The sequence below is a fragment of the Takifugu rubripes genome, chromosome 19 (assembly GCF_901000725.2).
Source record: "Takifugu rubripes chromosome 19, fTakRub1.2, whole genome shotgun sequence".
Classification (NCBI taxonomy): domain Eukaryota; kingdom Metazoa; phylum Chordata; class Actinopteri; order Tetraodontiformes; family Tetraodontidae; genus Takifugu; species Takifugu rubripes.
This window is the reverse complement of record NC_042303.1, coordinates 535,649-560,006: the sequence shown is the minus strand read 5'-3', so window position 1 is coordinate 560,006 and position 24,358 is coordinate 535,649. Positions and strand designations below refer to the sequence as shown.

Genomic DNA, 24,358 nt, shown 5'->3' with positions numbered 1-24,358 from the left:
CTCAATCACCAGCGTACCAGATGGAGGTGAGGATGGACTCCATCACCAGCGTACCTGATGGAGGTGAGGATGGACTCCATCACCAGCGTACCAGATGGTGCTGGAGGTGAGGATGGACTCCATCACCAGCGTACCAGATGGTGATGGAGGTGAGGATGGACTCCATCACCAGCGTACCTGATGGAGGTGAGGATGGACTCCATCACCAGCGTACCTGATGGAGGTGAGGATGGACTCCATCACCAGCGTACCTGATGGAGGTGAGGATGGACTCCATCACCAGCGTACCAGATGGTGCTGGAGGTGAGGATGGACTCCATCACCAGCGTACCAGATGGTGATGGAGGTGAGGATGGACTCCATCACCAGCGTACCTGATGGTGATGGAGGTGAGGATGGACTCCATCACCAGCGTACCAGATGGAGGTGAGGATGGACTCCATCACCAGCGTACCAGATGGTGCTGGAGGTCAGGATGGACTCCATCACCAGCGTACCTGATGGAGGTGAGGATGGACTCCATCACCAGCGTACCAGATGGAGGTGAGGATGGACTCAATCACCAGCGTACCAGATGGTGCTGGAGGTCAGGATGGACTCCATGATGCAGGTGTGGACGGAGCAATGACGGAGCAGATTGAATTTAATTAAAGAACAATCATGTCAAGGGAGGGTCAACTGACTACTTATCGTTACTACACTTGCTAGGAGACTAGCAAGTATAACTGACTACTTATCGTTACTACACTTGCTAGGAGACTAGCAAGTATAACTGACTACTTATCGTTTTTACTCTTACTAAAAATTATGCTATCGCTAGCTTCTAAACTAACTGTAACAGAAATCAGAAACGTATAGAAAAAAGCAAACACAATTCTCTGTGTTCACTGTGTTGAGCAGCAGATTGTTTTCTGTGCCCCAGCTCGCCAGGTTAAATAAGCTGAAATCATTTCTGAGGCAATAATAAATTGAATGCCCATTTTCTTGCGTCACTATATCATTTTAGTCCAAATTTAAATCTATTTTCGTACTAATATCGTGATTCTACTATGTTGTTCCAGAACTATACCCCGTTTCCTCCTCATGGTTTGGGTATATGCTAAGAATATAATGTAAATATGCTCTCATCGTGGCAAAATTAGAGAAAAATTAGGATTTAGATGTGATTCTTGTGAAAACAACACATGCAGACATGAGTGCTCGACCACCGAGGCAGAACAAAGTTTAAATAAATGAAGAAGGGCGAAAATAATTGATCAATCAATTCAAAACAGGTCTCCTACTCCGCTCGAAGCCATATAACATGAATAAAAAGGAACGTAAAGTAAATAAAAAGGGAAATACGATAAATTACGCGGCCGGTGCTGATTGGCTGAGCGTGACCCGGAAGTGAATGTGAGCGATCGGTGCGTGTCAGTCGTGCCGGAATCCGGAGTTCGGTTTGGTTTGTATCGGTGTATTTCGCTTCTGCCTCACGACATGGATACTTTTAGCAAACTGAAACAGTTTGACGCTTATCCCAAAACTCTGGAGGATTTTAGGGTGAAGACATGGGGCGGTGCGACCGGTGAGAGACTTAAATGTGGCGGCGAGCCGCAGCTATTCATTCCACAGCCCGTTAGCCGCTCAGGCTAGCCACCAGGCTAACCGAGGCAATGCTGTCTCCAAACTGCCAAAATGGGTCAAATTACAGGCTTGTGGTGTAAAACACAACTCTGAACCATCACCAAAATGATCCATTTGATTTTCAAAAGCAGGGTTACCTGTTGCTAAACCTGTTAGTGCAGCACAAGCAGTGGTTTGGAGGCATTTCTGTTCCAGAAACTAATCTAAAAACATGCCAACCCGATAATTAATGGGTTAATTAAAGGGTTAATGCTACAGCTATTTTGACTTGGGGGGTTGGAAAGGTCCATCAGGGAAATATTTGCTGGTGATTTTCTGATACAGGAATGAAGTTGAGAACAAACTCCAAAGACAGTGACGATCATTTCCCTTTAAAATGAGGAGAAATGCATATTATTGACTATTCATGATGTAGCATAAAGGCGTGAGCCCACAGCCAACCTCCCATTGGATCAAATCTTGAATATTTGCAAGTGGTTTAGTTGTGGAAGAGATGAAATCCATTCATGTGAAACTGTCGCTGTCTGCGATTTTTATGTAATATAATATAAATCGTGTTGGTTGCACGCGTGTCATAGATGTTCGGTGCTTTCCCAGCGTGCCCATTGAACAACAATCCTGGAAAAGTCCTGTATTTTCTCCCAGAAGATGATTTTTGTGACTGTTTGTGGTGTGTGTCTGCAGTGACCATCATCAGCGGCGTCCTCATGCTGATCCTGTTTGTTTCTGAGCTGCAGTATTATCTCACCAAGGAGGTGAGCTCCTGCCTAGGCCCACATTTCTTCAGGGCCATGAGGCCTGATATCGACAGATTCTTGAAGTTGTGAACATTTTTTAGTGCTCTAACTGTGGCGTTAATAATGTCTACTAAATATGTGCGTCTGCTGCTCGCAGGTTCATCCTGAGCTGTACGTCGACACGTCCCGGGGAGACAAACTGAAGATCAACATCAACATTGTCTTCCCACACATGCCGTGTGTCTGTGCGTAGCGCCGCCGTTGCTGAGAGCCAGCACCCGCGCTCGGCAACGTCTGTCGTGACTCTTTCCGCTGCCGTTTCAGATCTGAGCATCGACGCCATGGACGTGGCCGGTGAGCAGCAGCTGGATGTCGAGCACAACCTTTTCAAGCAGCGGCTGGATAAAAACCTCCAACCTGTGAGCACCGAAGCAGAGAAACACGGTGAATATCCCGAGCGTAGCGTAAAACCGACCTCCTAAAGAACATCTGCTTCAGGCGCGATGCCACACAGCTCCGATGCTTTTATTTTGAAGGCCAGAGCTTGTTAGCTGTGAACGCTTCAGGTAACCAAACCTCAGGAAATATTCAAGAAAGATCGGCTGCTAAAAAACGGGCACAGATGGTAGAATTCTGAGAAGATCGAGGAACATGGTGGCGTTTCGCCACCGCCGGCCACCGACGCTTTAAAAGTCATGAGAGTCGCCATCGTCTAAACTGGAGAAGATGAAGGCGTGGATGTTCCTCAGGTTAGATGGATCCACAGTAGGAGCAGAGAACTTTAGACTAGTGGCCATGGGGACCAAGGCTGATGGGACGTTAAGTCCTGAGCTGGGTTATTGGGTTAGCCATCCCATAATTGTGGTTGATGTGTGTTTCTGGTGCAGAACTGGGTGGAGAGGACGATGTCCCCGTATTTGATCCCAGTACGCTGGACCCAGAGAGATGTGAGAGCTGCTACGGGGCAGAGACGGACGACCTCAAGTAAGACAGCAGCGCTCCCCTGGCCCGGCGCCATGGGCGCCGGCAGGTGCCGATTCTTTCTGATTCTGTTACCGAGTCTCTGAAATGGCGTTAAAGAGGTTAATAGCAACACAAACAACAAGTCAGCATCGTTTTCTACTGTTTTTTCTTCTCATTTTCATTCAGGATTTCTCATAAGATGCTTGAAACGTGTCCCTCTGTCCTCCTTCCTCTTGTTTGGCAGCAGTTTTTGCTTTGGTTTGATTGATTTGAGACGTAGATTCTAGTATTTAAAAACAAGTGGAATGGAACCCCCCCCCCCACAAAGGTGCCAACTTTGGGGTTTAGGGTTAAAAAAGCTGAGCAGAAAACCTCTGGTTGCACGGCTCCTATTGTAGCAGGTGTTGACCAGAGTCAACCAGACGTTCGCCTCGTATTTACTGCAGCTCAAAGGAATCAGAAGTACAGTCAGAAGAAATCAGGCGGTCAGCCGGTCCACTGGAACAGAAGTCGCCGTGGTACCTGAACCAACTGTGCCATCCCATCTCATATCTTGTGTGTAGGCCCCAGATAATGGAAACCTCTAAGAGGTCAGAAGTCTGCCCTAAAAGTCAGGAGAGAATGGACCTGACCAGCAGGACCGGCACCAGCTGGTCCGGTGCACCTACACTGGGACCTCTACTTACAAATGTCTCTACATGCGAATTTTTCAGGTTACGAAGCGTCTCAACGGGAAAATATTTCCTCTTGTTACGAAGGAAATTTCAGGATACGAAGGTCAAAAATACGCTACCGCTGCTACTCGCAGCTCGCGGAGTTTAGCGAACGCAAACGTGCTGGTAGCTGCTCTGCCATTGGCTATCGCCTAGCATCTTCCTGTCATCCCATTGGCTAGGAGGGACGTCAATCTGTACAAGTTTGTGTGCATCCCAGCGTCGCCTTCGTTTCACTTTTATTTATTGTGGGTGTTTGTATGTTTGTCCATTAGATGGCGGTGTTACCACAAGTGTTAACGTTCGTTGCTAATGATGGCTAATGTAAGATTAGCCTGTAATAAAGTTCATTTTGTTCCTGGAGAAGCCCTGCACTGAATTCCTACATTTATTGTGCGCTAATCTAATTGTAACATGTATTTGTTACATGTTTTGATGCATTTTAATGATTTATAAAAAAAATTGTGTCCGAATTTTTGGGGGCTTGGAACGGATTAGGGCATTTACATGGAAACGCATCTCTACTTACGTAATTTTCAGGTTAGGAAACAACTTCTGGTATGAATTAAATTCGTAAGTAGAGGTCCCACTGTAGTGATGAGAGACGCAGACCTCAGCATGAGCAGGCAGCACTTAGCTGGTGATCAAATAAGGAGAAGGTTCCGTGTCTAAACCAGGCCGAAGGCCGACATGTGTCACAGCTGGGGCGGTTAAATCCACTCGTGAGTCGTCATCAGGACTAGAAAGGAACCCTGATATAACCCGTTTGTTCCTCTGCAGGTGCTGCAACTCCTGCGACGACGTGCGCGAGGCGTACCGGCGGCGAGGCTGGGCCTTCAAAAACGCCGACACTATTGAGCAGTGTAAGAGGGAGGGCTTCACCCAGAAGATGCAGGAGCAGAAGAACGAAGGCTGCCAGGTCTACGGCGTCCTGGAGGTCAACAAGGTGGAGGCAGACGCTTTGTCTTATTGTCTGGAGTCCTGAAAACCCCCCCAAATCATCCGTTGAGCTGTTTCTGTTCAATGGTTCCTGTTGTTTGATCTTCTGGATCTGCCTTCTCTTCCTTAGGTGGCAGGAAATTTTCACTTTGCTCCAGGGAAAAGTTTCCAGCAGTCTCACGTGCACGGTAAGAGCCACTTTTCCTGCCTCGTTGAAACACATCTCTCTTTATGGGATCCCCAGAAGGGATTTAGCTGCATCGCCATGGAAAACGCCTGAAAACGCCAACTATATTCACCTCTTTGCCCTATTAACAGGTCAAATGTGTGCATATATCATATTTTTAAAAGATTACTTTAATTTTTTTATGTTGAGAGTGTTTTTAGAAGCCAAAATGCTACAGAAAATAAGCGGGACGTGTCTGAAATCCTCCAAATATTCCCCGTTTTGTCCTGTATTGTCTGGTATTGTTCATTACCCGCTTCTCTGCCCCTACAAACATCAACACCACCAGACGAGCTCGACCTCCTCCGCCTTCCCTTTGTGTTGCATGGATTCCCCGCCTGTGTCTCGTCTTGGTGTGGACCCGGAGGAGCAAAGGAACCGCGGCGGCAGCAGCTGGCTCAGTTCAGTCCAGCCAATCCTGGCTAACAGCACCTGAGGTTTACTGAGGTTTCCTGAAACCCAGGACCACATTAGCCTTGGGTCCAACAGGGGAAAGGTGCGGACTGCAGCCAGGCGCTGCAGCGGTGGCTTTGCTCCTCTGCTCTGGTGTGTTCTATGCTGATGTCACACACCAGCAGCAGAAACCAGAGACGAGCGTCACTGTGGAGGGTTCAGGGCTCCGGGGTGACCAGCACCTTCTGAGCAGTCAGGTGACGGTTTGAAGGCGCGAGCCCCGGCTGACGGAGCGGAGCGTAGCGTAGCGTAGCGTAGCATAGCGTAGCGTAGCGTAGCGCGGGCCTGTTGCTGACGTGCAGTCTCTTCTTGTCTACCACATGCATCACCCCCGTGGCTCGCCTCTCTTCTTTCTGCAGTGCACGCTGTGGAAAGTAAGTGCACCTTTATTTGCAGCTTTACCTGCTAGCGTACCTGTGGCTGACAGCAGTGACTGTGGCCCTGCATGACGTTACACACCAGCGCTGATGCTTCACCCTCATCTGTACAGGCCTCCTGACCTCTGACCTCACACATCTGTTAGGTGTCAGCGCACAGTCCTTTGTGATTGAGGGTTTTAGGGGTCGACGTCCAACAAATCGAGTTGTTTAAGGTTTTCTGGCTCAGCTGGCAGATTAGGACTATGCCAAGCTTATATTTACACCTTTCATTAACAGGGTTAGTCTGCATGGTTTACCTGTGCTGGATATTAAAACCTGAGGCTCATAATAAACTAGTAGTAGATTATGGTATGTTTGCCTGGTTTAGGCACAACTTCAGGAAGGTTCTTGTTTTCTAAAAGAACAAGGGGGTTAAAAGTTGGAGCCACGGCTTCATGGAGCTGGATCAAGTGGACTTTAGCCAAGTATAAACTGCTACTGATCCAAATCCCAGCTCTGGATCTCGTCTGGGGGATCCTCTGCCTGACGTGACCGCAGAGGTTCATCCGGTTCCTGGGGGGCCTGGTTGCTGTCCCTTCATCATCTAGATGTACCTCCCTCTCACTGACATGCTGGAGGAGGACGTTGCAGCAGCAGCAGGTCTGCAGACTCTGCTCAGAGTGAAGCTCTGACCCCTCCACATCTGGTGGGAGCTGCTCCCTTTCTGTGCCCCCTCCACATCTGGTGGGAGCTGCTCCCTTCTGTGCCCCCTCCACATCTGGTGGGAGCTGCTCCCCTCCTGTGCCCCCTCTACATCTGGTGGGAGCTGCTCCCCTCCTGTGCCCCCTCCACATCTGGTGGGAGCTGCTTCCTTCTGTGACCCCTCCACATCTGGTGGGAGCTGCCCCCTCCTGTGCCCCTCCACATCTGGTGGGAGCTGCTCCCTTCTGTGCCCCCTCCACATCTGGTGGGAGCTGCTCCCCTCCTGTGCCCCCTCCTGTGCCCCCTCCACATCTGGTGGGAGCTGCTCCCCTTCTGTGCCCCCTCCACATCTGGTGGGAGCTGCTCCCCTTCTGTGCCCCCTCCACATCTGGTGGGAGCTGCTCCCCTTCTGTGACCCCTCCACATCTGGTGGGAGCTGCTCCCTTTGCTCGGCGACACTGCCCCCTACTGGCTGGAGGAGCTGCAGTTCCCCCAGCTGCCTCTGAGAAAAGGCTCAAGGACCCAGACAGCCAGGTTAGATGAGGGGTCTGTGCCCCCCCCCAGCTGATGCCTGTCCTGATCTCACCGTTGCTTCCGGACTGAACAGGCTGATGACCCAGAGGTGTGAACGACGTCCCCGTCATGTTTGTGTCGTTACCGGGGAGGAAGTAGCAGGTTTTACAGTAGAACTGCAGAAACCGTCTGATGTCCAAAGCTAACGCGGCATGTTTTGGTTGCAGTTCACGACCTGCAGAGCTTTGGCTTGGACAACGTGAGTGACGCCTCTTTACGCTGGAAAAATGGACGGTGGTGATTGAAGGTGAGCGGAGGAGCTGACGGCTGCCCTTGTTCCTTCTGCAGATCAACATGACCCATCTGATAAGACACCTGTCCTTTGGCCAAGATTACCCAGGACTCATCAACCCGCTGGATGACACCAACATCACAGCACCACAAGGTCAGCCTGGGTCCTGTCGGCTGTGGCGCCACACACCCACACACACACCCCCACACACACACACATTATTATCCCAATTTGGTGCAGGTGGTATGAGCAGTGCATTCCTTATTTCTAGCATACAAACCAGAAAGCAAATGCTGGGGTAATGTGACTTTATTGCCAAAGCTAGCCTGTTGGGAGATGGTGCGACAGCACATTAGCTGTAGCGCTGGCCAGAGTCCCGTGTGTCTGCAGCTCCATGAGGGGCGCTCGTTTCTCAGCAGCGGATGCCCATGCCGATGGCCATGAAAGTACCGAACGTGCCCCCGCTCTGCATCATGGTTTTCCCGACTCCCCCCATCAGTTCTCTGCCTCGCATGCCGATCCTGCAAGCAGAAGGTTTCAGCGTTGGATCAAATGATCCGATTCCACTAGGATGGTGTTGGGACGCGACAGCTGGACGGGTCCGTACCTCAGACAGGAGAAGGTGCCGAACATGGCTCCTGCAGCCATCCCCACTGCAAACCCCATCATGAAGCCCATCTTGACCCGGTCAAAACAGCTGGGCTGGGTCTGTCCGTAGGGACCCACAGCGACAGGCATCTGGGGATCAAAGCATCAAAGCACAGGAAGGACGTCAGATAGCTGATACAGTATCGCGTTGCCATGGCAATCCTCAAGATTAACACAAGATGGACGCGTTGACCGTCGATATCTCTTCACTTTTCCACATTCAAGTGCTGGTTGCTTTGTTTTGTGGCCAATGAGCCTCTTTCTTTACACTTCTACCACAAAGGTACTGGGGTAGCTCCAGTGTTTTTAGGATCTTCTCCATACTCGTGATATTTGTGGTTAAAAAGTGGCTTTATTAGCGACCGTGCACCTAACGTGTACACTTGTACTGAGCATCCACGGACTGGTTTTCCATTGCCCTGTTTATCTCCCAATCACGGACTAACCAGGTTTTATATTCGCCTGACCAACCTCTGACGTCATTAACCACTGACCGTACGCACGTGAGCCTTAATTACGTCCAAAGCTAAGTTAGCCTAAAGCTACGAAGCGCCTCTGTCGCCACCTTTGGCCACCATTTAACCTTCGCTGTGTATTACGCATCGATAGTTTAAGCATTTAAATAAGCGACCTCCGTAAGCAAAGAGCAAAACTTGAGACCTTGACAGATAACCGCAGGCTTTCGTCGGAGACATTAGCATAAACCGAGGCCTTCGCGATCTTACCGTGTCAGGGATCGGGTAAATGTCGGGTAAATCCTCTCGGTGGAAACACTTGTCGTGTATTTTAGTGCGGCTGCGTTTAAATCTACGTGCGACTAGCAAACATTCATGGCCGGTTACCGGAAATAGAGGAAGCTGGAGGAAAGAGGGGAGACGGACTGCAGGCGCCCGGGAGCGCTGCCCCCAGCGGACGGCGTCGGAACTGCACGCTAACGAATTTCTCTCCCACAGCATCGATGATGTACCAGTATTTCGTGAAAATCGTCCCCACCATCTATGTGAAGACGGACGGAGAGGTGAGCCTAAATGCCCTTCATCCACCCCGATCTGACCGCTTAACTCAAATCTGCCTACAACTTTATCGTCTCTGTTGCAGGTGTTAAAAACAAACCAGTTTTCAGTGACCAGGCACGAGAAAGTGGCCAACGGTCTGATAGGGGACCAGGGGCTGCCGGGGGTGTTTGTCTTGTATGAGTTGTCGCCTATGATGGTTAAATTCACAGAGAAACACAGGTGAGAGACAAAGACAGAGAATCCCGACATCGCAGAGCCGAACGGCTAAATTAGTGACTTTTACGTAGAATAGGCCTGAATTCCTGTGTCTGTCTTTGCCCAGGTCATTCACGCACTTCTTAACGGGGGTCTGTGCCATCATCGGAGGTGTTTTCACAGGTGAGTGTCGCCCGCGGCCCCGTGAAACTGCACGCAGCGGCGCTAACGTGGTGTTGTCGCGCAGTGGCCGGCCTGATCGACTCGCTCATCTACCACTCGGCCAGAGTCATCCAGAAGAAGATCGAGCTGGGCAAGGCTTCCTAACAGAGCCCGGCACCAGGAGGCCGGGCGTCCCATGCTGGAAGAGCGGCCACAGCGCGGGCGCACAGAGGAGGGCCGTCTGCTGCCCCACTGGGAGACAGACAGGTTTTAATCAGGGTGTTGCTTCCTCTGCTTCTCTGTTGTCTACAAACACTGGGGAGGAACTTCTGGACCCTTTTTGATGAATATATGTTGCCAAAAGGAATGAATCTCAATCGAATACAGACTTTTTGTTTCCAAGCTCCTGCTCCTGGAGACCGTTTACAGTCCAGAGCCAAGCACTCCCCACGACAAGGAGCGGGCTGGAGGCCTCCAGGGGGCTTTTGGGGCGGATCGGGAGGCGCTCACATGGTCACGCCAGTATAGCATTGGGTTTACAGCTGCTCCTGAATAATAACGAGTGGATTTCTGGGTGAGGGGGATTATTGAAGCCATTTCTGAGGGTTGATTAATGATGGAGGGATGGGGATGAATGGATGCAGGGTTTTTTCCTCCGGGGGTCTCCGCCTGGCCTCTGGACTGATGTCACACACTCGTCTTTCCCTCTTTTTCCTCTTCCTCTCCCTGGAGTTTGTGTGGAGGGAGGGAGCTCTGTGGCCGGTGTGCCTCCCACAGGCTGCTGAGTTCTGTTCTGGTCGCACCCGGAGCTCAGATTTTACCGAGCCAGTGGACTCCGGAGCAGGTGGTTGAATGAAGGAGGAGATGGAGGCGACGCTGAATCCTGGGGGTCCAGATGAGCCTGGAGCTGGTTGCTGTGCACCAGGCTTTTACCTGACAGTAGCTGGAGACTCATCCGATGGTTATTATAACAAGTCCTTTTCCAGGACGGCCATGTTTGCTGACAGATTCCCTTTAGGGTCTTTTGGGTTTTCAGTCCGGCTTTTTACAAGGTTGTTTGCAGGTCGCCGACCTCTCGTGAGGCGCCTCAACTAATGTGTTTATGGGATGTGATGGTTTTCCTTCTGTCCGTGTCAGCTGGGAGCTTCTGTCAGTGTGTTTCTACCTGGAGGTGTGAGCTTCAGCATCAGGGCCCGGGAGGCCACGCTGCCTCGGAGCAGACGCCTACAGCGTCTCCTGGACCCACGCCGGTGCCGCTGCGATGCTTCACAGGTCCTGTAGCACCCAAACACTTTGGTGGCTGCAAGCCAATCTGAGAGTTTCTTAATGACTTTTTAACATCTCGGTCAGAAGCGTCTGTGTGTGAATGCACCTGTGTCTGTGTGTGAGAGATGTATTTATATTTTGATTGTTCATAAACACAAAAATAAACATCAATTAAACTGGTTTGATCTGTCTCGTTGCTTTAATACGTGTCGCCACTGGGGGGCGCTGCCACCCTTTACACCTCAAGAGCCCGGACTTGAGCCTCTGTGTGTGTGTGAGTGTGTGTTTTCCACCCTGATCTCCATAGTGGGGCCTCAGCACGGAGCAGGATGCTGATTCTCCAAATCCGAGGCCCCCTAACGTGAATCCAAGATCTCTTCTGCCCTCTTGTGGCGAACTGATGCCAATAAATCCTAAAAATGACCCGGTCACCTGGGTTGTGAGTGTCACCTGATCCACCTTTGTGAATGTCTTGTCGTGCGTTTCAACCCAGAGGTTACAATTCCACAGCAAAGTTGATGCTCTACGGAATCTGGCAACGTTCCCGGACCCGTACTTTCCTCTTCCATGGGATCTGAGTTAAGACCGATTTTGTGTGTGATCAACCAACAGAACCTTCCTTTAATACCAACACCATCAGCGCCAGCGTGCAGTGAATTCAGACAGGAAACGGGGACGATTATGTCGGAGCAGCTGAATTTGAGTCACCCGGCCGTCTGAATCAAGTTTATTTAGGAAAACGGGACATTCCAGGCGCACCAAAAAAGATCTCTGGGCATCCGTCTGCTGTTGAATCAGCCTGACTCAGGGGGGGTTGAGCCACTTCCTCAGAGCAAATGAATCACAAAAATGTGGAATTTGCCGGTGCGCTGGCAAATTCCACATGGCTTAAACATGTTTGTTTTGACTCCTGAACACTGGTACAACATTGGACCAACTCCCGCCTGGATCAAACCAATGGATCCGCACCCTCCAGAACCGGGGTCCAGATGGAACCACCCCAGCTATCTCCTGGTAAGAAGGTTCTTACTGGGTTTTCCCTGGGAACTCAAGCCTCCTCCTCCGGTCCACAACCACGAGGAGCGTCTCAGATGACCCCCCCCCCGCCCCGGCTCGGGGGTCATCCCCTCACCCATGACCCTGACAGAGGGACGGGCAGCACCGACACACCTGTGCTGCCTTGCTGGGTGTGAGAGAGGTGGAGAATGAGAACTCTTCCCAGTGCTGTCGGCAGGAGCCCCGGAGGAGCTCCAGATCCCAGTAACGGACCCCAGTCGAGGGTTCACAGCGGCACGCTTGTAAACGGAAAAGCAAGTGTCAACTTTCTGTATGTGTACGTTCTGGTGTCGATGTGTTCCAAATGTTGAGTCAGAGGAGGAACCTTCCATACGACCCACCCCCTGGAATTCCTCCTCCTGTTTTTTCCGTGCTCCGCACGTGCCGCGTGGATGCCACGTCAGTTGTGACAGGCTGCCGTGTGCTGGGGGGGATCAGCCGGGGGGCGGCGCTGCTCATCTGGACTCGAGGATCCGGAAGGGAGGCTCTCCGCTGGCCACATTCCTGAAACTCCCCCTCACCTGAAAACATTCCACCGAGAAGTAAATACGGGAAAGTGTCCAGTAGCGTTAGCTGACAGGGTGGGAACGCACGCTAACGCGTCCCCACAATGCTACCTTAATCCAGCCAGGATTCCTGAGAAAAACACAAATAATTCCATCAAAATGTTCTTTTCATGGAAGGGGCTGGATTGGGATACGCCTCTTCCCGCTGTGGTGCACCTGTAGCACCACAGAAGAAGCTTCCGGTGAATCGGAATCTGCCTGATTCGGGGCTAGGCGGGTTCTGCCTCCCTGCGAAGGCTTCTGCCACGTGTCAGAGTCCGGACTGATGTGGTCTGAGCAGGAAGCTGGTGCTTCCCTTCCCTGCTCACGGTTTTCCGTGCATGTCCGTGAAGAGGTGACCAGACTGGTGGAAGGGATCACCTGTACGTTAACCTCTGGGCAACGCTCACCCAAGTCCAGACAGAAGCCGGACCGCTCCGGGTTCTGCCCCCCCCCCCCCGGCCTTCCTCTGTGAGCAGGACCGGTGCCAGGTTTCTCCGAGCTGACACACTCAGCCGGATCGCACGGATCGCACCCTCGCAGTGACATAGTAGCACATTTATTCTTGAGCGTGCACGCTGGCGGCTCTGGAATGTGAGGGAGGTGGCAACTCCTCATCCCTCCGACTGCTCGGCTCTACTCAGGCCCTCTTGGACATAATGGAATCTTGAGGAGATACAGATGTTGGAATTGATTCCTCAGGCTTCAGACAGGGGTCAGCAGGTTCTTGGGGTGGGTGCCATCGAGTGTGTGTGTGTGTGTGTGTGTGTGTGTGTGTGTGTGTGTGTGTGTGTGTGTGTGTGACAGTGACCGTAGTAGTAGAGGGGCATTGGTGGTATCAACGGTCTTTGGATAAATAGCTACATTTACAAGGACATTCCAGACCACATGTGTCAAACCCACGATCCTGGATCCCAACCTGGCTCTTTCAGCACAGACGTGGCGTCGGTGGCTCAGGTTGGATCCCAACCTGGCTCTGTCAGCACAGACGTGGCGTCCGTGGCTCAGGTTGGATCCCAACCTGGCTCTTTCAGCACAGACGTGGCGTCGGTGGCTCAGGTTGGATCCCAACCTGGCTCTGTCAGCACAGACGTGGCGTCGGTGGCTCAGGTTGGATCCCAACCTGGCTCTGTCAGCACAGACGTGGCGTCGGTGGCTCAGGTTGGATCCCAACCTGGCTCTGTCAGCACAGACGTGGCGTCCGTGGCTCAGGTTGGATCCCAACCTGGCTCTGTCAGCACAGACGTGGCGTCCGTGGCTCAGGTTGGATCCCAACCTGGCTCTGTCAGCACAGACGGCTCCTCGCTGCCGTTTCCCTCCGCTCTTTTTTCCTGTCCTAAATATAAAGTCCTCTGGAAGCACCGCTCCACCACAACAACCTTGATATCCCACTCCCCCCTCCTCGGCCTCATTCCTTATGTTCCTAGAACATCCACAGTTTCAGTTTCAGGGAACTTCAGGAACGCCGGGACCCTGCCAGCTCCAGACTGTGGTGGGGCCTCAGCTGACGCCCTGTTCTCCCCCACCGTCCACATGTTGCTCACATGTGAGGGCTCCCGTCCGTCCGGCCGCCTGATTGGTTCCCTGCCGGCTGCTCGCTCGGCTCATTGGCTGGAAGCAGCAGCCTGTAGCAGCAGCGTTTACTCAGAGGGAGAGAGGAACACACACACACACACACACACACACACACACACACACACACACACAATATAACAGAACAACAGAACAATATAAATGATTTCATAATAATGATAGTTATGATTCCACATTGCTACAATAATGACAGACTGTAACACAATTCTTGGTTCTTTGGCCACATTCAGGCAAACACACACACACACACACACACACTCAAACTGGAACTAAAGGTTCCCGGAACTGGGAAATTTGAATTTCCTGCCGGCTTTGACCCAGAATAACGTGGCGAAGGAGCAGAAAGAGCCAACACGTGATGTGTGGCGTGGAGGAATCTGCGGGGGTTTAACAGAGACGGTGTGTGTTCTTCAACGCACAACACACACGGAAGAGTTACACAGAAGGGACGCGAGGTGAAGCTAGTCGCTGACGACGCCAAGACGAGAGACCTGCCGCTGCACCCGTGACCTCCGACCCGTGACCTCTGACCCGACCTGCTCGTCTCTGCGGGGACAAAGAGTGTAGAGTTGTGTGTGTGTGTGTGTTTAAACGTGAAGCGTCAGTGTTCTAGCTGCTCTGTGGTCGAGCAGAAAGAGGAAGAGAGAATGTGGCGGTGGAGAGGCCTCTTCCTGCTCCGTCCTGGTCCAGAGACATGAATGAGCAGATGTGCTGGAGACTCACGTGCACGAGTTCAGTCCGCTTGCTGTCCTTTCCTCCATTTTAACCACGTTGTCACAGTTTGTGTGTGTGTGTGTGTGTGTGTGTGTGTGTGTGTGTGTGTGTGTGCCTTGTTTGTCATGAGACCCGCGACTGATAAATGAATCAAGGCCAACTATCAGTGGAGAACAGAAGGATGCTGTTCATCTCCACTGTTATCTGCAACAACACACACACACACACACACACACACACACACACACACACGCCATCTATTAACAGATGAAGTCACTCGAGGTTGTTGTGAATAACGTTGGCTTGGTTTACAGCTGCAGTCATGGTCCAACAATGCACCAGCTCCATTTAGAGCTCAAGGCTGTACAACAAACAAGCCTGAAGAGTTCTGAAGGGTTCTGGGGGGGGTCTGGAGGGGTCTGGGGGGTCTGGGGGGGTCTGAAGGGGTCTGGGGGGGGGGTCTGGAGGGGTCTGGGGGGGTCTGGGGGGGGGTCTGGAGGGGTCTGGAGGGGTCTTGAGGGGTCTGGAGGGGTCTGAAGGGGTCTGGAGGGGTCTGAAGGGGTCTGGAGGGGTCTCGGGGGTCTGGAGGGGTCTGGAGGAGTCTAAAGGGGTCTGAAGGGGTCTGGAGGGGTCTGGAGGGGTCTTGAGGGGTCTTGAGGGGTCTCGGGGGGTTTGGAGGGGTCTGGAGGGGTCTGAAGGGGTGTGGAGGGGTCTGAAGGGGTGCGGAGGGGTCTGCAGGGGTCTGAAGGGGTCTTGAGGGGTGTGGAGGGGTCTGCAGGGGTCTGAAGGGGTCTGAAGGGGTCTTGAGGGGTTTGAAGGGGTCTGGAGGGGTCTGAAGGGGTCTGAAGGGGTCTTGAGGGGTCTGAAGGGGTCTGGAGGGGTCTGAAGAGGTCTGAAGAGGTATTAAGGGGTCTGAAGGGGTCTGAAGGGGTCTAGAGGGGTCTTGAGGGGTCTTGAGGGGTCTGAAGGGGTCTGGAGGGGTCTAAAGAGGTCTTAAGGGGTCTGAAGGGGTCTTGAGGGGTCTGAAGGGGTCCAGTGTTTGTTTCAACTGATGACCATCAACCTTTAGATTACGCGTCCTTCTCTTACATCCTAAGGTCACGTCTTTGAGGAAGCGATAATTAAATGTGTGAATTTTGGTATAACCGCACTGTTAACGTCTCAAATACAAATACATTCCACTTCCTGTGGCTCTACAAGCTCAGTGTAAGCAGCTTCCTGTTCCGGTGGGGGGCCAAGTCTCTTCTGAGAGCGGAAGTGGAGGATGTGGCCAACAAAAAGGGTCAGCAAACGAGGCTGATCAATAACCTCCAGTTCCTCAATGCAAGTTCTCTCCCTGGGAACCGTAGCCAGCCCAGTAGGCAGGGTCTTCATAAGGAGGCGGTCCGAAGCCTGGTGCAATGTTGACTCTTTTATCATCATAATCTTAACAGAAGAGCTAGAAATCATGCTACAATATATGGTTTACCACAGCGGGAAGGGCATCAATTTGATTGAAACACTTGTCCTTTGGATAAAAACTTGTAGTTTGTCCCTTTTTGTTCCTTGAGTGTTCTTAGGTGATTGCTGGTTCCTCTGAACGCCCATGAGAGACCTCCCGGTGAGCCTGTTTCTGCTCTCACCTGCAGCTCCATCTAGTCTACCACACAGCTCAGAAACATCTGCACCTCCTTGTTAGACCAGGGTGTCTCCTTACTATTTAGTCGGTAGAATACAGAAATACACACCGTCACTGTTGTGGGCTTATAAAAATGGCAGGTTTAAGTTTTCTGACACATCAGTGATGTCATGTCAATAACCTGGCAAATCACCACACACACACGCTGGCACACACACACACATACACACACACACACACACTGGCACACAGCAGGAGAAAGTGCAACAGGATGTGCTATTATGTGTTCCTGGCAAAGCTCTGTGGTAACTCCCTTTGATGACTACTACCAGGCACCACACACACACACACACACACACACACACATGCACCACATGAGGGCCGGTCCTAGAAGAATGCTCCAGGCATTTCCTCCCTCTTGCAGCAGCTGGTTAAGTAAAGTAAGACAAATGGATGTGTCCATTAAAGACCATGAAGAACACACCCTGAAACCACTTAAACCATTTAATACCCAGCTGCTGGGTCTTCCAGCTGTTTTGTGTTTGGGGTTTCTTGTGTTTATAACAGATTTATTATTTTGGGAGAACCAGAGTGAAAGCACTGTAGCTTCAGTCCTTGCTATGGTTGGGAAGAACATTTATTTATTTAACCCTAACCCTAACCCTAAGGATGTGAATATTTTTTACTGTACTACTATCAATAGCAGCTCATCTACAACTAAAAACTTATGAAAGACGGTAAATATATTTTTCAGTGACCATTAAATCTGTAACATGTGGAAAGTATTAAATGACATATTCTGGAACTTATAAATCTATGAATGACACTGGGTTCTTAGGTGAGGCAAAGATTCCATGAAATGGGAGGAAACCAGAGCATCTCTTTATCTTAGAAACATAATCCTGGGCCTCAATTGTAAATACCTATGACAAATACTACAACCTTAGTATTTCACTTTAATGAGACCAAGAAGAGAGCTTTGGGACGACAGAATGAATGATTGAGTCAGGATTTAACAGTGAGTCAGCCAGAAGCTTTAGTATTCAGCACCGACACCAGGCCAGGCAGTCACTCTGCCAGTTGGCCTGTAGGTGGCACATTAACCCAGTTATTCTGCTCCAAATTCCCCTGCTCTCCTTCTTTCTTTGTGTGGTTAGACAGCTAGTGCTGAAAGACCCCACTGTCCTCATGTGTCGCCGACCGGATGCTGACTAAAACTCAGCGTTGCCCAGTCTGCTCTCTGTTTTTTAATCTTTTTGGTGTTTTGTGGACTGGTTTGTAACTGTAGACCAAAATACAAGAATGATGCTTTTAAAACGTTTTTTTTTCTTTTCTTTTTTAATTTATTTAAAAAAAACCGTCTCAATGCAGCTTTTGCAAAGGTGGTGGAGTTCATTCTTTTATTAAACTTGCTTAACATTAAGTAATCTGTAGATAAGGAAGAACAACCAACCGGCTGCTTCCCTTATTTTTGAACAAATGAACACTGCGATGGTCAAATATTAAAGAAAGCAGCAGCATGATGTAAGTGGACGCAAACCCTTTGGTATGGAGACCCCGGGCTCCGGTTACAGGATGCCTTGCTGGGAACTCACGTGAATCCAAGACCCCGCGAGCTACGATTGGCCCCCGCCCCTGCACGTGTCTCGACGAATCGCCGGCCGTTACGTAACGTGCAATGCAGAAAGAGAAAGGAAGGGACGGACGGACGGACGGACGGAGGAATGTGCGGCGGGGATCAAGGAGTGCCTTCATTCATCTTTCTAGGATTTCTGCTGCTAATGCGCGTACATGAGGACCTTTTCACATTAGTCTTTGGGGATTCTCTCCACAGTTACTATTATTAAACACAAAGTCCCGATGCACACAAACACACCGTCTATCCATCCATCCATCCATCCATCCATCTATCTATCTATCTATCTATCTATCTATCTATCTATCTATCTATCTATCTATCTATCTATCTATCTATCTATCTATCTATCTATTACACTCGTCCATAATGTGTATAAAATAGAAGTACAGTCGTTTCATCATAACCAAAAATGTTTAAATCCCTCCCACGTCGTTTTGCTTTAACCGACGCGACAGACAGGCAGTGAGACACCCGGCATCTCCTCGCGAGTCCACGTGCGCTGTGTCCCAACTTTTACCCGCCACAATTTTCCTGGAATCTCGGCCCACTGTGGTATCACTCCGCCGATCGAGAAATAGACCCAATCGCGAAGCAAAATTAGCAATGCCCGCCGTTACTCGTTATTTCCCGCCCGCTCGTTTTGGCAAAGGGGCGATGGACGGCGTTTAAAAGTCATTTGGCTGATGTTCGCCGATGCCGGGTGACGGTTCAGTAGTTTTGGCGCGGTTTTCTCCGCCGCGGACGCGCACGCCGACGGCAGCCATATAAGAGCGACGGCCACACCTACTTCGTGCATGGATTGCGCAGCAGCGAGGAGGCAGCCCTGCTGGATTATACATCATGATTCTTTGCTTGGCGTTTTTAGATAGACGCTTGTATGACAGCAGATAACAACACTTTCTTCCATCCATCGGAAGCCTTCGTCCCCTCTTCTTGATATTTCCGCGCTTTGCCTTATTTTGAAGCCCCCGTCCTCTGGAGGGAGGATCTAAGGTAAGGCATGACGGAAAATCGTGTTTAACTTTCACACCTTGGAGTAAATGTAACTCTCTTTGAGGGGGAAGTCTGTCCCCGTTCTTCTGGTGGTCATTGTGCTTTCTGCGTGGGCTTGTCCTCGTTGACATCCAGGAATGCCGGTTTCACGTGTGCTTCTGGTGTTGCTCAACCCCGGCAGGGCTTTAATGGAGTTGAGCTCCAGCGGGTTCAAAGCCCCCGGTGGTGAGGGCATGTTTTCGATGCCCCCCTTCCTCTACGTAAGAGTGAAGGATGCACTTTGTGACTATAGTGTGTTTTATTTTAGTGTCTCTTGTGTTGAGCGGGGACAGTGTCTCCGCAGGTACTAGTCTTGGCTGGTTGAGTCTTTAGGACTAGTCAGCAGTGGAGTTGATCAGCCTGTGTGCTCCATTGTTGCCCCGCGCTAGAGCTCTCATTCATGCATGTGCTTCTTTAGTTGTTAGCAAATAATATATTTCTTATTTTGTACATTTCGTTGCTGGTTATTGTAAAAAAAAATAAATAATAAAAATAATAATAATAAGCGAGTAAAAAGATTTAAGTTCTTCTAAGCGCTGCTTGCGGGACAGGCGAGGCGGTCTCGCCGCACCCCCATTCACTTTTTGGTGATGAAGGCTGAGGCCATGAAGAGGTGCTGACTTGCTCACCATGTTTCCCAGCTGTTCTGTGATGTCATGAGGGGGCAGGAGGAAGAGCGGGGGGTAGGAAGGACGGTGATTTACAGGCAGCCAGGCGGCGCAGACTCGGTTCAGGGGTGACGAGCTTCTGGTCGGGGTCTCATCTAGAGACTCGCAAACTTTGCTTGTCCTGGCGAATATAAGTGTCTCCCTTGCGGGAAAGACTTTGGAACGTGTTAACTTCTTTTGTCACTTTAGCTGCACCATCTTTTTTTCATTCACTAAATTTGTTCTGTTTTTTTTTTTTTTAATTCTCTCTAGATTCTTCAACATGTTGCAAAACTTTAGTCAATCGCAAAATTGGCTTTTTTCTGAGCCACTGTTCTTTGATGACGAGATCTACGAGTCTATGAGTTTAATGGACTTCCAGTCACTGCCAACACCCCCACAGTCCCCCCCAATGAAGGCTGGGGCTGCTGGCAGCAATCCTTTATCAAAAGAGGACCAACTGAGCTACGTCTCCAACATTTTATTGGAAGACCAAGACATGCAGCTCAACTGGACCTGTGACTTCTTCCAGCCGGAGGGGAAAGAGAAGGATGAGCTCAGTGACCCCTGCTCCCCTGAGGAGGACAGCAGTGAGGAATGCCTGTGGCAGTGCCTGGCAGGTGACAGAACTCTGGAAGAGAAGCTGGTGCTTGGCTCCAGCCCACTATTACCTGAAATGAACACCGGCATCTTTGAGGGGATGGCTGACTCCATGCTGGACTGTCAAAGTCTGATGAACACCCAGGAGCAGCCCAGCGAGGCTACGTCGGACTATGGATCAACTGGTGGCGAGCTGTCCACGTACTCATCCAGTGACTCTGGTGAGTTTAAGTTTAATTCTCAGTCTTTGCTTGTATAATGTTCAAATCTGCAGGTTCTTTGTCATGCTGGTCCCATCGTGGTTACATATTTGTGGGAACACTCCTTTCTCACAACTGCTTCACTGGCATTTTAATTGATAATCCACTGTTAATGTTTAGTGGCACCTAGCCCAAATTGTTCTTTGCACTCGGCTTATCTGTACACCGCCTGCATGCTTGCAAGGTGCCGCGGCCTCTCACCGTTCTTGAACTGTGGGTGGGATATTAACTTGACTGACAGGTCTGCAGGATCAGGTTTGAAGGAAGAGGGCGTGGCCAGAGCATTTGCACATTGACAGGGAGGATATTTTGTTATGTTTAAAAAAGAAAAGCTGTCTAACTCCCCTACTCCCCTACAGAGGAAGAAATTGATGTGGTGACGGTGGTGCGCTGCCCCTCGAGTCCCTGCCCGCTTCCCTCCGCGGCCGACCTGCGCGTCCATCGGCAAAAGCTGGAAGAGGAGCAGCGAGCTCTGGAGCGTCACAACATTGAGATCCAGCTGCAGCACAACTATGCCGCGCCCCGTCCGGCGTCGCCCCCTCCGTCAAACGTGTGCAGCAAACGGCCAAGGGGGGGCGACAGCTCATCGCGCTTCTCCGCTTCTGTGCGCAGCTCGGCCGCGTTGTCGTCGCGATTCCATCACCACTCTTCTATGGAAACCGAGGATGAGGAGGAACGTCGGCGTACGCACAATGTGATGGAGCGACAACGGCGCAACGAACTCAAGAACTGCTTCACCCGTCTCCGCGACATCGTGCCAGAGCTGTGTCACAACGACAAGGCTTCCAAAGTGGTGATACTGAAGAAGGCGCGCGACTACATCTATGGCCTGGAGGACAAGGCTCACATACTGGAAACTAAAAGGAACAAACTCCGAGTGAAACAACAGGACCTGAAAGCCAGACTAGAGCAGCTGCGCTCTTGATGGACCAGGGGACATTTGCAAGGAACTTTTAGGTCTTATAAAGAAAATATGGGTTCCGAGAGGGTGGATAAAGCAGGACTCGGCGTGTAACGAGGTTGGGAGAGCATACGAAGAGTTGCCATGTGGGACAACTGCAAAATTTGACATTTCAATGACTTTCTGGATTGTTGGACTTATCCTGGACTGACACAAAACAAACACTGCCTCAGAACTGAGTCTTTGGGCTGAATGTCCATCGAAAACCACGATTCCTACAAACCAAATGACAACGAACGACCTGTTGGATCAAATAACCAAAAGCCTCAACCTGGTAGTTAAAAATTGCAGAGGGTGTTGTCGGCACGCGACGTTCCTTTTGAAGTTCTCGCATTGAGTTTTCCTGTGTTGTTCCAGTCGTGTTTGACCTCGGCCTGTGCCATGGTGCCCTTTGGGCAGCAGAGGTGTTTAGAACCCTCAACCCCAGTTTGGTTCACCAGGCCACCCACGTCACTGGTTAAATTACCCATCATAACTGTACAAACATGGATTAAAGGTCTACGGCTGCCAAATCAAATAGCATTCGAGCTATTGAGGTGGCTGAACTCTGCATGTTGCTGCAACAGACCAGCTAAAAGGCAGCAAGAGCTGCATGTCCCCGATCATCACGGTGTCATCTAAATGACTGTTCTTGCTTCTTGTTTTCAGTTTTCTCCATTGTCTTTTGTATGTATATAGAGGAGCGACTTAAGACTTCCTACAACAGGTTGCTGTTTTTATTAGCGCGTACATTCTGTTCGGATGCCATTCAAGTTGCTCTCACTGATTACGACTGCAGCCCCGTTTCTAATTCACCTGCATTCAAGGTTATCGGTCATGTAAAATCAGTCCATTTGTAATGGTTTATACTCTGATCAATCAGGGTTACTGACCACAATTCAAGCCAGTGGGGGTTGTTTTCTCGTTAAGAACGAAGGTGTTCTGCACCTTTTTTCCTTGGTGTTGGTTCAATCACATCTTTTGCTGAACTTGTGCTTTGGGCTGGATCTGAAGTTTGAAATATCTATTCATTGGAATGTCATTTTACTCTTATGGCCAATTTTATCATTAATGTGCTGTTTGTAATTGAATGTGAATCTGTAAAAATTGGCTTTTTTTTTTTCTTTTTTTTTTTAAATTATCCTGTCTTTTTTAATTGTCTTTAAGTGTCTGCTTAAATGCATTTTATCCTTATTTTTATTATGAACATTTCTGCCTCCAGTCTGAGAATACTTGAACAGACCGTGGTAGGAGAATTAATGGGCGTGTGTTTGTGGGTTTTTTAACTTTTTTCTTTTTCAGTAAAACCAATTTTGCCTCAAAATGTTTTCTGTTCAGGAAAAGATTTTGGTTTGTGGGTTTTTTATGGAAATTCTTGCTGCTTCCTGGTTCGATAAAGCTTCTAAAGTTTAAGAGGTTTTTACAGGTCAGCAAGAAACCTTTTTCATGGCATGATACAACCTACCTCCCTGAACTTGACCGCTTCACCATTCTTACTTTTGGTTAATCAAAATATTTTTTCTGGTTTTTAAATATTGTACAGGTTTTTTTTTAAAGAAAATGTTAATATTTTTGTTACTGTATCATAAATTATTTTTTCATTTGGAGATTTTAAACAACTGTTCTTTACAAGCAGCACTTTTTCAAAATAAATATTGGTTTAATTAAAAAAGAATTAAGATTCAGGAAGCCTCTTGTTCAATTATGTGCATATCCAAGGTAGCTTTCTTTGTCAAGTGGACGTGTTTCTTCTGTGAAGACGTTTCGCCTTCTATCCAGAAGGCTTCTTCAGTTCTGAACTCGCTGGGGAAAAACCGCTGGTTTGAGAGGGGTGTCAAGGAAGCTATCCATGTCAAATTGGAGAAACCATCCTTAAACAGAGGTGGTGGCCTGAGGCACTTCCTATCACCCACATACAATGCAGTCCTCCACTCCTTCCAACAGCAAAACAAACATTCACACCATTCCAGGAGACCCAGTGACTCACCACCATGTGACCCAGCAGACAAAAACTAGGTGAACGACCCTGCTAACGACTCTCAGGTGACCACCCGGATCATTAGCATGCAAATGGTCCACAGGGGCTATATTTTCAAGCTCTCTCCCCAGCGATTTCAGAACTGAAGAAGCCTTCTGGATAGAAGGTGAAACGTCTTCAAGAGAAGAAACCCAGTCCAGTTGACAGAGAAAACTACCTTGGATAACGATGACCTGGATGACTGAGACTCTACAGACATTACGCGCATACTCACAAAGCCACCGAGTTACACATTTCCTCAGGGCGGCAGAGAACCGTGAAGATGACAAGTGACGCACGTGAGTTGACTAAAGGCCAATCGCACAACCTAATGCTCTTGTTTTTATTTTCATATATTTCCCTTAACTCATGCGAAGTACTTTCATACTGTTAAACTATAAAAGATCACAACCTAAAAGCCATCTCCCTGCTGATACCTTGGAGGATCTCAAGGAGCATAAAATTGAAAGGCTGGTTTCCCACAGGTGCTCAATGACGCCTCGGTCTTCATTTTTAATGTTTCCAGTGGAGAAGTTGGGGACCTCCTGGTATGTTGAGAACCACCCGGGTGAGCTCTTCCTGGTTGTACCCTCTTGTTCGGTGCAGACATTTCCCCCTGGCACTGGCTCCTCCTGACCAAACACGCTGTTTTAGCTCGGAGTGTGAGGTTGGAGGTGAAAGTGCTGCGCTCGGCACATGTGCGCTTGTGTCCATGTGGAGCCAGTGGCCGTGTGCCAGTCAGGTGTCCGAGTGCTCTACAACCAAAGATCTACGAGCCTTTCCTTCGTAGTTAATTGTCCCGTTTGATTTTTTTTTTTAAATATCTGGCTCTGCCTTGTTTGATTTGAAGACCAGATCATTTCTAATTTAATATGTTGCTCTAACTC

The 24,358-nt window shown here is 49.8% G+C and overlaps 3 protein-coding genes across 4 annotated transcripts; 2 read left to right on the top strand and 1 right to left on the bottom strand.

Moving 5' to 3' along the window:
• Window positions 1–1,369: 1,369 nt before the first annotated feature.
• On the top strand, window positions 1,370–10,990 carry LOC101078429 (endoplasmic reticulum-Golgi intermediate compartment protein 3). Of its 2 annotated transcripts, XM_029827040.1 has the most exons (14): window positions 1,480–1,567; window positions 2,311–2,381; window positions 2,521–2,608; window positions 2,688–2,807; window positions 3,251–3,347; window positions 4,820–4,985; window positions 5,109–5,166; window positions 6,017–6,031; window positions 7,459–7,490; window positions 7,580–7,676; window positions 9,125–9,189; window positions 9,270–9,406; window positions 9,510–9,565; window positions 9,630–10,990. In XM_029827040.1, exons 1-14 carry the CDS (start codon window positions 1,480–1,482, stop codon window positions 9,707–9,709), a joined length of 1,170 nt encoding a protein of 389 aa, XP_029682900.1. In that variant the 3' UTR covers window positions 9,710–10,990. The 2 variants fall into 2 exon arrangements, with proteins under 2 accessions (XP_003976749.1, XP_029682900.1); XM_003976700.3 differs by lacking the exon at window positions 6,017–6,031 and having other exon boundaries at window positions 1,370–1,567; window positions 9,630–9,715.
• Window positions 7,815–9,048, bottom strand: LOC115246960 (reactive oxygen species modulator 1). Its single transcript, XM_029827042.1, has 3 exons — window positions 8,897–9,048; window positions 8,131–8,261; window positions 7,815–8,044 (listed from the first exon to the last, which is right to left on the bottom strand). The coding sequence occupies exons 2-3, from the start codon at window positions 8,259–8,261 to the stop codon at window positions 7,936–7,938; spliced, it is 240 nt and encodes a 79-aa protein (XP_029682902.1). The 5' UTR covers window positions 8,897–9,048; the 3' UTR covers window positions 7,815–7,935.
• A 7,737-nt stretch (window positions 10,991–18,727) lies between the features above and the next one.
• On the top strand, window positions 18,728–23,126 carry LOC101072742 (myc proto-oncogene protein-like). Its single transcript, XM_029827071.1, has 3 exons — window positions 18,728–18,968; window positions 19,928–20,475; window positions 20,874–23,126. The coding sequence occupies exons 2-3, from the start codon at window positions 19,938–19,940 to the stop codon at window positions 21,437–21,439; spliced, it is 1,104 nt and encodes a 367-aa protein (XP_029682931.1). The 5' UTR covers window positions 18,728–18,968; window positions 19,928–19,937; the 3' UTR covers window positions 21,440–23,126.
• The last annotated feature ends 1,232 nt before the right edge of the window (window positions 23,127–24,358 follow it).